Source organism: Nicotiana tabacum, chromosome 19, assembly GCF_000715075.1.
Source record: "Nicotiana tabacum cultivar K326 chromosome 19, ASM71507v2, whole genome shotgun sequence".
Classification (NCBI taxonomy): domain Eukaryota; kingdom Viridiplantae; phylum Streptophyta; class Magnoliopsida; order Solanales; family Solanaceae; genus Nicotiana; species Nicotiana tabacum.
The window spans coordinates 102,357,470-102,371,270 of NC_134098.1; the positions used below are offsets into that span (position 1 = coordinate 102,357,470).

A 13,801-nucleotide genomic window follows, 5' to 3' on the forward strand; every position below is an offset into this window, starting at 1 on the left:
TTCCTAGTGATGATATTTGGGTTGACAAATGCCCCAGCAGCATTTATGGATTTGATGAATCAGGTGTTCAAGCCTTATTTGGATTCTTTTGTGGTTGTATTCATTGATGATATCTTGATTTACTCCAGCAGCCGAGAGGAACATGAGCAACATCTTTGAAGTGTGCTTCACACCTTGAAGATTAATCAGTTATATGCCAAGTTTTTAAAATGTGAGTTTTGGTTAGACTCAGTTGCCTTTTTGGGGCATGTTGTATCGGCAGAAGGCGTAAAGGTGGATCCTAAGAAGATTGAGGTTGTTCAAAATTGGCCTAGACCTACTTCAGTTACAGAGATCTGGAGTTTCCTGGGTTTAGCAGGTTATTATCGTTGGTTCGTGGAAGGGTTTTCATCTATAGCAAGCCCATTGACCAGATTGACCAAGAAAGGTGTCCCATTCAGATGGTCAGACGCGTATGAGTTAAGATTTCATAAGCTCAAGACCGCTTTGACTACGGCGCCAGTGTTGGTATTACCCACAGGTTCAGGATCGTATACGGTATATTGTGAAGCATCTCACATTGGGCTTGGTGCAGTATTAATGCAAGATGGCAAGGTAATTGCATATGCATCGCGGCAGTTGAAAGTTCACGAGAAGAATTATCCTGTTCATGACTTAGAATTGGCAGCCATTGTTTATGTGCTGAAGATTTGGAGGCATTACCTCTACGGTGTCTCGTGTGAGGTATTTACTGATCATCGTAACCTTCAGTATCTGTTCAAACAAACGGATCTTAATTTGAGGCAGAGAAGATGGTTGGAGTTGTTGAAAGACTATGATATCACCATTTTGTATCACCCTGAAAAGACCAATGTGGTGGCCGATGCTTTGAGCAGAAAGGTTGTGAGTATGGGCAGTCTTGCGTATATTCCGGTTGGTGAGAGGCCATTAGCTGCAGATGTTCAGACTTTGGCTGATCAGTTCATGAGGTTAGATGTTTCAGAACCCAGTCGGGTTCTAGCTTGCACAGTCGCTCAGTCTTATTTATATGAGCGCATCAGGGAGAGGCAGTATGATGATCCTCATTTACTTGTCCTTAAGGACACGGTGCGACACGGTGATGACAAACAGGTTGCTGTGGGGGAAGATGGGGTTCTACGAATGCAGGGTCGTATTTATGTGCCTAATGTGGATGGGCTTCGTGAATTAATTCTTGAAGAAGCACGCAGTTCCAGGTATTCTATTCATCCAGGTACCGCCAAAATGTATCAGGAATTGCGGCAACATTATTGGTGGAGGAGAATAAAAAAGGATATAGATGCATATGTAGCTCGGTGTCTGAATTATCAGCAAGTTAAGTACGAGCATCAGAGACCTGGTGGTTTCCTTTAGAAGTTAGAAATTCCTGAGTGGAAGTGGGAGTGTACCACTATGGATTTTGTTGTTGGGCTCCCACGGACTCATAAAAAATTTGACTCAGTTTGGGTCATTGTGGACAAGTTGACCATGTCAGCATATTTCATTCCAATGGCAGTTACCTATTCTTCAGAGAGGTTAGCTGAAATTTACATTCATGAGATTGTCCGCCTTCACGGTGTACCCGTATCTATTATTTCAGATCGAGGTACGCAGTTTACCTCACATTTCTGGAGTGCTGTACAGTGTGAGTTAGGCACACGGGTGGAGTTGAGTACAACATTTCATCCACGGACAGACGGATAGTCAGAGCGCACTATTCATATATTGGAAGATATGCTCCGCACTTGTGTTATAGACTTTGGAGGTTCTTGGGATCATTTCTTGCCACTTGCGGAGTTTGCTTATAATAATAGCTACCAGTCGAGTATTCAGATAGATCCATATGAGGCATTATACGTAACGCGATGCCGATCGCCAGTTGGTTGGTTTGAACCGGGAGAGGCTCGGTTGTTGGGTACCGATTTGGTACAGGATACCTTGGATAAGGTCAAGATTATTCAGGATCGACTTCGCACAGCTCAGTCTAGGCAAAATCGTTATGCCGACCGTAAAGTTTGTTATATTGCATTCATGGTTGGAGAACGAATATTGCTCCGGGTTTCACCTATGAAAGGTGTAATGAGGTTTGGAAAGAAGGGCAAGTTGAGCCCTATGTATATCGGACCCTTTGAAATTCTTGAAAGGGTGGGTGAAGTAGCCTACATGCTTGCATTACCACCAAGTTTATCAGCGGTTCATCCGGTGTTCCATGTGTCTATGCTCCGGAAATATCATGGTGATCCGTCCCATGTGTTAGATTTCAGCTCGATCCAATTAGACAAAGATTTGACTTACGAGGAGGAGTGTCACGACCCAAAATTTCCCACCGACGGGACCGTGATGGCGCCTAACATTTTCCTTGCCATTCAAGCCAACGTTAGAGAATCATTAAACTAATTCCTTATTTCCATTCAGTAAATAACAATAATTAACTAAGATGAAATATAATAAGCGCGGAATATCATAAAACTGTATTAATTACTACCACCCGGATCTGGAGTCACAATTCACGAGCATTCTAGACTTTGCTACAAGTAATAGTCAGAAAAGAAATACAACTGTCTGAATGAAAGAAACAGTAGAACAGAAAAGATAGATGGGGACTTCAAGGTCTGTGAACGCCGACAGATCTACCTTGAGTCTCCGGACAGCGGACCAATAGCAAAATCTCGATCAATCCGAGCCGGTATTAAAATCTGCACAGAAAGTGCAGAGTGCAGTATCACTACAACCGACCCCATGTACTGGTAAGTGTCGAGCCTAACCTCGACGAAGTAGTGACGAGGCTAAGGCAAGTCACCTAAAAATCAACCAGTACAATTTAACAGTGTATATGCAAATAACAGAAATGAAGAACTAAACAGGAAATGTCGGGAGGGGAACATACTGAGGGGAATACCAGATAAAGAACTACAACAGAATGATCACCGGAGCAGTCAATATATCATGAATCAGCAGGAATAGTGAATATAGTAAGGAAAAATGCACGACATCACCCTTCATACTTTTACTCTCAATCTCACCATAAAATTAATAGAAACAACACGGCATCACCCTTCGTGCCTTAACTCTCATATCATGGCACGGCATCACTCTTCGTGCATTAACACTCACAATATGGCACGGCATCACCCTTCGTGCATTAACACTCACAATATGTCACAGCATCACCCTTCGTGCATTAACACTCACAATATTGCACGACATCACCCTTCGTGCATTAACACTCATAATATGGCACGGCATCACCCTTCGTGCATTAACACTCTCCCTTACCATAATGCAATGCATAAATAACAACAGGGAGATAGAATAACAAGCACAAACCTTACTTCAATATTTGGTTCCATAATATCAATCTCAACTTTGAAATAAAAACTGAACTATCACCAGAAAATTCGTAAACATGATAAGAACGATAAATTGAACAACAGTAGTATAACACGTAGCAATTTGGCATAGGAATGAGACAATATAAGAAAAATAGAGAAACATGGAAAATAGGTAAATTGGCGGCGCATAAGTACTCATCACCTCACATATACGCCGCTCACATGAATTTCACTTTGCAAGTAATCTAAGGTTCCTAATTCCCTCAAGTGAGGGTTAGACACAACACTTATCTCGCTCCGAAGGCCATTTAATTCTCAATCACAGCTTTTCCTTTGGAATTCACCTCCGAACCACTCGTATCTATTCAAAAATAACTCAATAATATCAAATATTGCTAAATGAATGAATTATATTGCGTAAATTAAATTTTCCAAATTTTTCTCTAAAAAGTCAAAAAATCGACCCCGAGCCCGCTTGGTCAAAACCCGAGGTTAGGACCAAAATCCTTTTACCCATTCACTCCCGAGCCCGAATATGTCATTAGTTTTGGAATCCGACCTCAATTTGGTGTCTAAATCCTCACATTTTTGAAATCCTTAGTTTCTACCCTAACCCCTAATTCTACCATGAAACTCTAGATTTTTTAGGTTGATAATTCAAGAAATGTAATGGGTAATTAAAAGGAAATGGTTTAGAATCACTTACCAACACTTTGGGGAAGAAAATGACTCTTGAAAATCGCCTCTACCCGTTTGGGTCTTGAAACATGTTGAAGAAATGGCTTAAACCCGCGTTTGGAGTCTATTTTAAGTCACTGGACAGGCCTTCATCTCGTTCGCGAGAGGCCTGTCGCAATCGCGATGCACTGCGGCCTAAGGCCTTCGTGTTCGCGAGTCTTTCTACGCGTTCATATAAGGCAACTCCCCCCAAGCCTTCGCGTTCGCGACCCAGTGGACGCGTTCGCGTAGAAGAACATGATCCCCCTCCCCCAGGTCCCTTAAACTATCGCGTTTGCGTGAGACAGATCGCGTTCGCGAAGGGTACCACCCTCAACGCTTCGCATTCGCAACCAGTCCTTCGCGTTCATGAAGAAGAAATTTCCCCTGCCCCCATTTTACTTTTCGCGTTCACGACACTACCTACGCGAATACGAAGAAGGGCACTCCAGAATAGCTGCTGCAGAAAAAATCTCAGATTTTCTAAGTGCAAATCACACCGTAGCCTATCCGAAACTCACCCGAGTCCTCGGGGCTCCAAACCAAACATGCACATAAGTCTAAAAACATTATACGGACCTGCTCGCGCGATCAAATTGCCAAAATAACACCTAGAACTCCGAATTTAGCACCAAATCGCATGAAATTCTCAAGAACACTTTAAAATTACTATTTTCTCAACTAGACGTCTGAATCACGTCAAATCAACTCCATTTCTCACCAAATTTCTCAGACAGGTCTTAAATATCATAATGAACTTGTACCGGGCTCCGGAACCAAAATACGGACCCGGTACTAACAATTCCAAACATCAATCAATTCTTAAAAATAATTAATTTTCAGACTTTTAATTTTCATCAAAAATTCATAACTCAAGCTAGGGACCTCTGAATTCAATTCCGGGCATACGCCCAGGTCCCATAATTCGATATGGACCTATCGGGATTGTCAACGCACGGATCCGGGCCCGTTTACCAAAAATATTGGCCGAAGTCAACTAAAATCAACTTTTAAGGCAAAAATTCTTATTTTCATTAGTTTTCAACATAAAAGATTTTCGAAAAACTGTCCGGGTTGCGCACGCAAATCGAGGAGGGTAAAGATGAGATTTTTAAGGCTTAAAAGCGCAGATTCGAGTTTTAAAACATAAGATGACCTTTTGGGTCATCACATTCTCCACCTTTAAAACAACCGTTCATCCTCGAACGGACATAGAAAAGTACCTAGGCTGGTGAAAAGGTGGGAATATCTACTCCGCATATCGGACTCAGACTCCCAAGTAGCTGCCTCAATAGGCTGACCTCTCCACTACACTCGAACTGAAGGGTAACTCTTTGATCTTAACTTGAGAACTTGCAGATCTAGAATTGTCACCGGCTCCTCCTCGTAAGTCAAATCCTTGTCCAACTGGACAGAGCTGAAATCTAACACGTGGGACGGGTCACCATGATATTTCTGGAGCGTAGACACATGGAATACCGGATGAACTGAGGATAACCCTGGAGGCAACGCAAGTCTATAAGCTACCTCCTCCACTCTCTCGAGGATCTCAAATGGCCCGATATACCTAGGGCTCAACTTGCCCTTCTTCCCAAATCTCATAACACCCTTCATGGGCGATACCCGAAGCAATATTCTTTCTCCAACCATGAATGCAATATCACGAAATTTACAGTCGTCATAACTCTTTTGCCTAGACTGAGTTGTGTGAAGTCGATCCTGAATAATCTTGACCTTATCCAAGGCATCTTGTACCAAATCGGTACCCAATAACCGAGCCTCTCCCGGTTCGAACCAGCCAACTGGCGAACGGCATCGTCTTCCATATAAGGCCTCATATGGAGCCATCTGAATGCTCGACTGGTAGCTGTTATTGTAGGCAAACTCCGCTAATGGCAAGAACTGATCCCAAGAACCTCCAAAGTCAATAACACAGGCGCAGAGCATATACTCCAAGATCTGAATAGTACGCTCAAACTGCCCGTCCGGCTGAGGATGGAATGTTGTGCTCAACTCAACCCGCGTACTCAACTCACGTTGTACTGCCCTTCAAAAGTGCGAGGTAAACTGTGTACCTCGATCTGAAATAATAGACACGGGTACCCCGTAAAGGCGGATAATCTCACGAATGAAACTTTTAGCTAACCTTTCTGAAGAATAGGTAGCTGCTACTGGAATAAAATGTGCTGACTTGGTCAACCTGTCCACAATGACCCCAAACTGCATCAAATTTTTTCTGAGTCCGTGGGAGTCCAACAACAAAATCCATAGTGATATGCTCCCATTTCCATTCAGGAATTTCTAACTTCTGAAGCAATCTACCAGGTCTCTGATGCTCGTACTTAACTTACTGACAATTCAGATACTGAACTACATATGCAACTATATCCTTTTTTATTCTCCTCCACCAATAATGTTGCCGCAAATCTTGATACATTTTGGCGATACCTGGATAAATAGAATACCTGGAACTGTGTGCCTCTTCAAGAATTAATTCACGAAGCCCATCCACATTAGGTACATAAATACGATCCTGCATTCGCAGAACTCCATCTTCCCCCACAGCAACCTGTTTGGCATCACCGTGTCGCACCGTGTCCTTAAGGACAAGTAAACGAGGATCATCATACTGCCTCTCTCTGATGCGCTCATATAAAGAAGACCGAGTCACTGTGCAAGCTAGCACTACAAGAAAAGTGATCTTTAGCGAGGGAAAATCTAGTCGTTAAAAGCCCAAATATGGTCGATATAGGTCATTAACGACTGGGCAAAAACTAGTCGTCAGCGGTCACGAAAAGCGTCGTCGTTAAAAGTTAACGACCATAGCGACGACATAAGTTATGGTCGTTATACCTACTTTTTGTGACCGAATTTTCCCCTCGTTGATTTGTCATCCATTCATTAAAGCTCTTTAAAAGCAACCATAAATTTGATTACTATAATTACTTTTACCGACTAAAATTCCCCTTCGTTAATTTTATGTTACTTTTAACAATAGTATTTTTAATGACCAAATTTGTTTTTGCTAATACCTATTTAATAATTCAGTCGTTGCTACTATGCAAGTTTTATAAATGCAAATAGATAATATCATAATTTTCCCGGTGTTTGCACAATAATATTCATTATTCCATATACTTTCACACACGCATCAGAAAAAATAATAAGTAATCAATATGTATTCAAATAAAATGAATATGTTAATTAGAAAGAACTAAAAAAACAACACAATACCTATCTAAACTGAATGACTTTGTCACTATCAACTCCTAAAAGAGAGAAGATGAAATAGTAACATATGTACAAATGATAACATCCCTAGACAACCGCTAAGAAAGCTATACAATCTATTATGCATCAACTTGCTTTGCACTTTCTTCAATGACGTCTTCATACTTCAAATTTTTTATCTGCTAAAAGAACAAGTTCATGTCAGTTTAGTAAAAACTTCTCTAGCAATGTTATTTGAAAAATAAATGAACAAATTTAATCAGTATGTTGATTAAACAATTGAAGTAAATAAATCAAGCTTGGCCATTATAAATATAAATGATAAGAGATTTCCTGAAATTCAAATAACCGTGACTGGGAAAGTCCCAAAAATTTAAACTACAGTCAAGCACCATCTCCAGTAATGGTGTGCCTTTGTTGACACTTTTTTCTTTTTTCCCTAATACCAAAGAGGGGGAGGGGGCAGACAACAACAATGAAAAGACAAATTCCTAAAAAAAGAATCTTAAAAAGCAAACAAAACATATCAGTACACATAATTACATTGAGAAAAAAATACCAAACAAACTAATTTATAAAATTTCTGTCATCTTTTTCCTACTACTGTTCTGTCTATTTGTATCTTGAATGAGACTATCTAACACTTGTCAATATCAATAAAGAGTAGAAAAGGAAAATGAAAAATGGCGCAACTACATATGGTAGAGACACTGCCATTTATTTTTGTACCTAGAAGTAGTTGCTACTAATTTTTTATATAGTACTAACAAAACAATATGCTAAAGCATACAAGAAAGTTACACTTCTAAAGAACAAAATAGAGATTTTTGCAAAAATTCAGAAGCAGAGGTATCTGACTAGTTGACTGCTATCCATTAATATTCCAGTGAATTAGAATTCTCTGGATACTTGAAATAAGCTCATTGTCTATGCAAAAATATTTACAGAATTTTTTTAGCACATTGTTGAGTGTAGAAAAGTATCAAAATTAGATAAAATAACATATAATCTTGTTGATTTAACCCAAAAGAAAAGGAAAAAGTTCAGCAAAGGACAAATAAGTTCTATAAGTGATCAAGAAAAATGGATTAAGAAATATAGAAGGCTTTCATAGTGAAGTAGGATGGTGATCACTCAGTTCATGAAGAGCAGTTATTTATTTATTTCATCCTTCAACAAAAACGAGCGAGGCACATGAGTTGTTGACATGAAAAATAGAAGAAAGTTTTGTTTATTCATTTGATTAAGAAATACTCATCATATCATAAGTGGAATTATAATTTGTATAAAGAAAGATATGGCAGTAGAAAGTGGCAGGGTGACTAGCTAAATAAATGAATATGACATGTGATAATTGTAAAAGGTTGGTAAAAAGTTTACTAACCTGTCTGTCAGATGCCTGTATCTGATTCACTTGAACATGGTGTTGATAAAGGCTGACCAGAAAATTTGCTTGCAAGTCGTGCAACTGTACTCTCTAAGTTATCTAGGCGTTTTTTTAAGTGATAGGTTTTCTTTACGAGTTGCATTCAACTCATCCAATAGTTCAACCTTAGAGGAGTTACCATCTTTCAACTCCTTAGCGGTTATTCCACCTCCAAATCCAAACACATGGATCTTGCATTGAGGTCCAAAGCACCTTTCTACAACCTCAATGTTTATAAGAGACGGCTCAGATCGTACCAGTTCTTGAATTTCAGCCTAAAAAATTATAAGCTTTGAAATAATGCAATGCTTTTAGTCAAAGGAAGGGGTAAAATAAAATTTATCAATAAACATACATATTTTTCATTGGTTTCAGGTTCGACAAGTTTATCGTTCTTCTTACGAGTCTCAAAGAAAATAGTTGCCATATCTGGTGGATTACCATCTTTGCCTCCCTTCGCATTTAAATAAACAAGTCAAACAAATCATTTAAACAAAGATGGGGTTTCTTAACACAATAGCACGATTTACATAGCAGTTCATAAATAATCTCTCTGATAGGCTTGTTGCCCGTACGATGAGGCATAATCAACTTAGACCTATTCATTGAGTTTCTTGTACTTCTTTCCTATAATAACAACAGAACATAGAAGGTGTGGTCTGCCGCTTAAAAAAATTAAGATGCTATAAATTGTTATGAAGTCATACCTTAAACTTTTCAGATAAGAAGTGCTCCTTGACCAACCATTCCCAATCACTCTTGTCGACCCCCTCTGGCACATCCTTTAAAACGTCGCGCAATGGCTTAGATTTCACAATAATGTGCAATGATCCTCTCCAATTATTCCATAACCTTCTCATATGTTTCAAGACATGATCTCTTTGACCATTTATGTCAGCACTATCAAATTTGTCCTATAATATTTTAAGAATATCATCAAACATAAAACTCAATGAGTTTTAACCAAACAAAAAAGAAAAATTTAACCAATAATATTAAATAAAACATTGAGCGTTACTAGTGACAAATTAATTGTTAGAACCAAAACACTTTAAGATGAAATCCTTCGACTTTTAAATAATAATTATTTTCTTTTGAATGTTATATGAAAGAATTAAACTATAATACTAGTATTCTGGTTGTAGCCATACATGCCAGAAACGACGCCAACAACTTCAAATTACTGTATCCAAAGATTAAAGAAGAAACAAAATACACCTTATGCCTGAATGGAGATAAAACCTCCCAAACATTTACTTTAGTTTTTTACGCTGCAAAAGAGCTTCCTTTGCCTATCTTGATTTCATTCTTCCTTATTTCTTTTAACACAAAATCTTAGTGACCTAACTTCAACCAAAGCAGAAATCTTCAAATGGCATATAAACTGAAATGTTATGTCGCAAAGCGGCAATAAACCTTAAGGAGGCCCTGCCTCCATTACTGGCGATCTCATATTGTAGATGTACCGATCAAACTTTTATTACTATTATTAAAATTAACAGCAATCAAAAAAATTAAAACTAAAAAGTCAAATTCTTTTCTAGCAGCAAGCATGAAGAGGCGAACATCAAACCTTTATTCTGGAAGTATCTGTATGCTGCAAAATTAGCGCCTCTAAAATATATTTTCTTTTTATTACGCTTAAACTAAAACTCAATGATTTAACATGATTATTATGTAAGATTATAAGGTTCAAAATTAATTTTCTTTTCATTTGTGAAAGAAGAAAAGAAAAAGGCAAAAGAACAAATTAAAGTAATACTTTAAATTCTTACAGTAACAACTTCCCAAATGTGGTCCAGCTTATATTCTTCGATATCCGCCCACGAGTGTACGCGCAATGGACACATATTATGATCACGAACTAATATACCTAAGTGTCTCACAAATGTGGTTGAATGCTTCCCAACAGCTCGATTGTGGTAGAAAGTGACGCTCAACTTTTCTCCAACTTTGAGTCCTAGAACATTTTTACCTTTTCAGATTCACACGAACCTGCTAATTTCCAATTTGAGTTAATCATAAAAAAGGGCCAATCCAATAACAGCAAACAAATATTACAAACTGAGACAGAAAAATACTTATTTTGCTTCTTTGAGTGTCTTGCATCACTTCAACTTCTTGAGGGAGGGAAACATCATCTTCTAGTGGATCAAAACCAGGAGGTGCAAGATTCGTATTCTGAGCTAGCTCATTCAGATAAGAAGCTGCTGCATTAAGATTTTTACTATTTCCAATCGGGAGTCTCTGTTCAGCATTTACCCTTACCGAACCCAAAGATCTAAAGCTTTGCCCTCGTCCCCTTGCTAAGGCACTTGGCGCAACGTATGAATGCTTAACAGTCTTTGAAGTTGATTGTATTTCAAACTTCCGAGATTTTGATAGATTCATGTCAACCTAATACAACAAAAGAAAGAAAAGTATTATTAAGCTACCCGAAAAAGAAAAATATTTCAGCAAGCTGCCAATAAGAAAAAGGATGCCAACTAGCAAGTATTATTAGGGTACTGTGTGTTATTCCTTATTTCTTCTAATTCAAAAACTTTTAGTATTGACAATAAGTGCAGAAATAGCAAAAAATGCAGACCAATCTTTTTTAAATGCACCACAGCAGTATCTCAAATATCCAAGTACACTAGCACAACCCAAAGCATTATACTAAATAAAGCAAAAAGAATGTTTCTTTACAGCAAAGACAAAACTAAATATTTTCAAGCTTTCAAATTGATCGATCATAAATAACTAGATAATGAGAATGGAAAATGGCAGAACTAGTGCCTAACAGCCAAAACTAAAGAGCATCTAAGTGAAATCACCATTTGCTTTATAATATAGAAAACAAAGGTGATCATGGTAAGCTCTACGTACTTGTTCGATTCTTTTACAATATAATAAAGAAGAACTAGAAAGTCAAAAAGGAGATAGCTAAAAACAAGAAAATCCAGAAAACGAACTACTTCAATTAATTCATACAATGTGGGAATGTCTTCAGATGAAGTAAGTCCATCAAGAGGCGAGGAAACAAGGGATTTGGCCATGATTTGATTGCTTTGGTAAGGTGGAGCTAATATAAATGATCTTATTGCAGGCATGTTCACCTTCTAAAATTCTTCATAAGGATCAGTGAAAGCAGTGATCTCTACAGTAGCATGAATTGATAATAGCGAAAACATACATTAAGAAACAACCATAATCAGTTCAACTTCATTATAAGTAAGTGAAAGTAGCAGTTGAGTGATTTTAGGATACAAGCTAACATGTCAGGCAAACACATGTGAAGTCTAGTGGGTAGAAAAAGAGAATCGCGTATTTCTTCCTAATGTACTCAGAAAGTTTAATTAAGGATAAAGTTAGCGAATTCTTATTTCACACGAAAATTTTACAATACAATCACGACTAGATAGTGAGAAACCTTTTGTTCCAATAATAATATGCAATCAAACCCAATTCCACAAAATTATCTGCTCTACAAGACGAATACACATAATTGACCTATAACGAGGCAATATTCAATGAAAATAAAAAACCAACTTCTGCGAATTCATCAGCAATGTCATAAAACCTACATGTAATTATTAGTTTGGAGCATATGTAATTATAAGATGCAACCCAGTATTTGAAAAACATAGAGATAGAGAGAGACGATAACATAAAAAAATGCCCAATTTCAAACCATAAAAATAATTAATTCTTATAAAGAACCCTTCAATAACTCCGTAGAGATGCTTTAGAATCAGCTCTAATGAATTTATGGAACAAGGATTAAAGAAATTTCCAATGATTTCCAGTAAATCCTCTCATGAATAAGGCTCTAACAGGCTGATTTAGACATTCCTTCAACAACTAAAATGCAAATTTGGCAGCACACTATACTTGGTATAAATGCAAACATAATTTTAAGAGATTCTTTCAACAACTTCAATCCAAAGTTGGACAGCATGTTATACTCCGTATGAAAAAATAAGATAATTTTCAGTCATTCCTTTAACAACTTATAGGCAAATTTGGACAAAATAATTGACTGCAAGTTTAGAGCTTACCTTGACGAGAAGGAGATTGAAACCCTAGGTTGCAGAGAAGAACCAAAATTATGATTCTTTAAAGAGTTCAATTTCTGAGATACTAGGTCTCTGCTCTTTAAGTAACAATATAAAGATATACCCTTTTTTGGGGGGTGGGGGTGGGGAGTGGGAGAAGAGAGTTGAGGGGGTGCGTGGGTTGAATGTGCGTTGCAAAAAAAGAGGGAAAAAATTAGCGCCCAATATTTCATATTTAACGTCCGGATTTTATAATTTTTAAAGACCAAAAATTATCCTTTCGTTAATATTGCACTAGAAATTGATTTTGACGACCGGAAAAAATATTGGTCGTCATAAATACACTTATAATGACCGGATTCAATTCCCTTCGTTAGAATTTGGTCGCTAAAAGTCAATATTCTTGTAGTATAGATCTCGAATGGGTTCTGAAACATCTAACCTCATGAATTTGTTAGCCAAAGTCTGAACATATGCAGCTAATGGCCTCTCACCAATCGGAATATACACAAGACTGCCCATACTCACAGCCTTTCTACTCAAAGCATCGGCCACCACATTGGCCTTTCCGGGTTGATACAAAATAGTGATATCATAGTCTTTCAACAACTCCAACCATCTTCTCTGCCTCAAATTAAGATCATTTTTTTTGAACAGGTACTGAAGGCAAAGATGATCAGTAAATACCTCACACGAGACACCATAGAGGTAATGCCTCTAAATCTTCAGCGCATGAACAATGGCTGCCAGTTCTAAGTCATGAACATGATAATTCTTCTCGTGAACTTTCAATTGCCGCGACGCATATGCAGTTACCTTGCCATCTTGCATTAATACTGTACCAAGCCAAATGTAAGAGGCGTCATAATATACCGTATACGATCCTTAACCTGTGTGTAATACCAACACTAGCATTGTAGTCAAAGCGGTCTTGAGCTTCTGAAAGCTTAACTCACACTTGTCTGACCATCTAAATGGGGAACCCTTCTGGGTTAATCTGGTCTTAATAGTTTTCCATAATCAATTACAGAATCATCAATTAACTTCATGTTAACAAAAAT

General features: G+C 37.9%; 1 protein-coding gene across 3 annotated transcripts; it reads right to left on the minus strand.

Moving 5' to 3' along the window:
* Positions 1 to 7,207: 7,207 nt before the first annotated feature.
* On the minus strand, positions 7,208 to 12,891 carry LOC142173269 (uncharacterized). 3 transcript variants are annotated; one of them, XM_075238307.1, is made up of 7 exons: positions 12,744 to 12,891; positions 10,785 to 11,100; positions 10,479 to 10,663; positions 9,411 to 9,617; positions 9,059 to 9,157; positions 8,662 to 8,978; positions 7,208 to 7,456 (listed from the first exon to the last, which is right to left on the minus strand). In XM_075238307.1, the coding sequence occupies exons 2-6, from the start codon at positions 11,092 to 11,094 to the stop codon at positions 8,760 to 8,762; spliced, it is 1,020 nt and encodes a 339-aa protein (XP_075094408.1). In that variant the 5' UTR covers positions 11,095 to 11,100; positions 12,744 to 12,891; the 3' UTR covers positions 7,208 to 7,456; positions 8,662 to 8,759. The 3 variants fall into 3 exon arrangements, with proteins under 3 accessions (XP_075094408.1, XP_075094409.1, XP_075094410.1); XM_075238308.1 differs by having other exon boundaries at positions 7,208 to 7,459; XM_075238309.1 differs by lacking the exon at positions 9,059 to 9,157.
* Between the last annotated feature and the right edge of the window lie 910 nt (positions 12,892 to 13,801).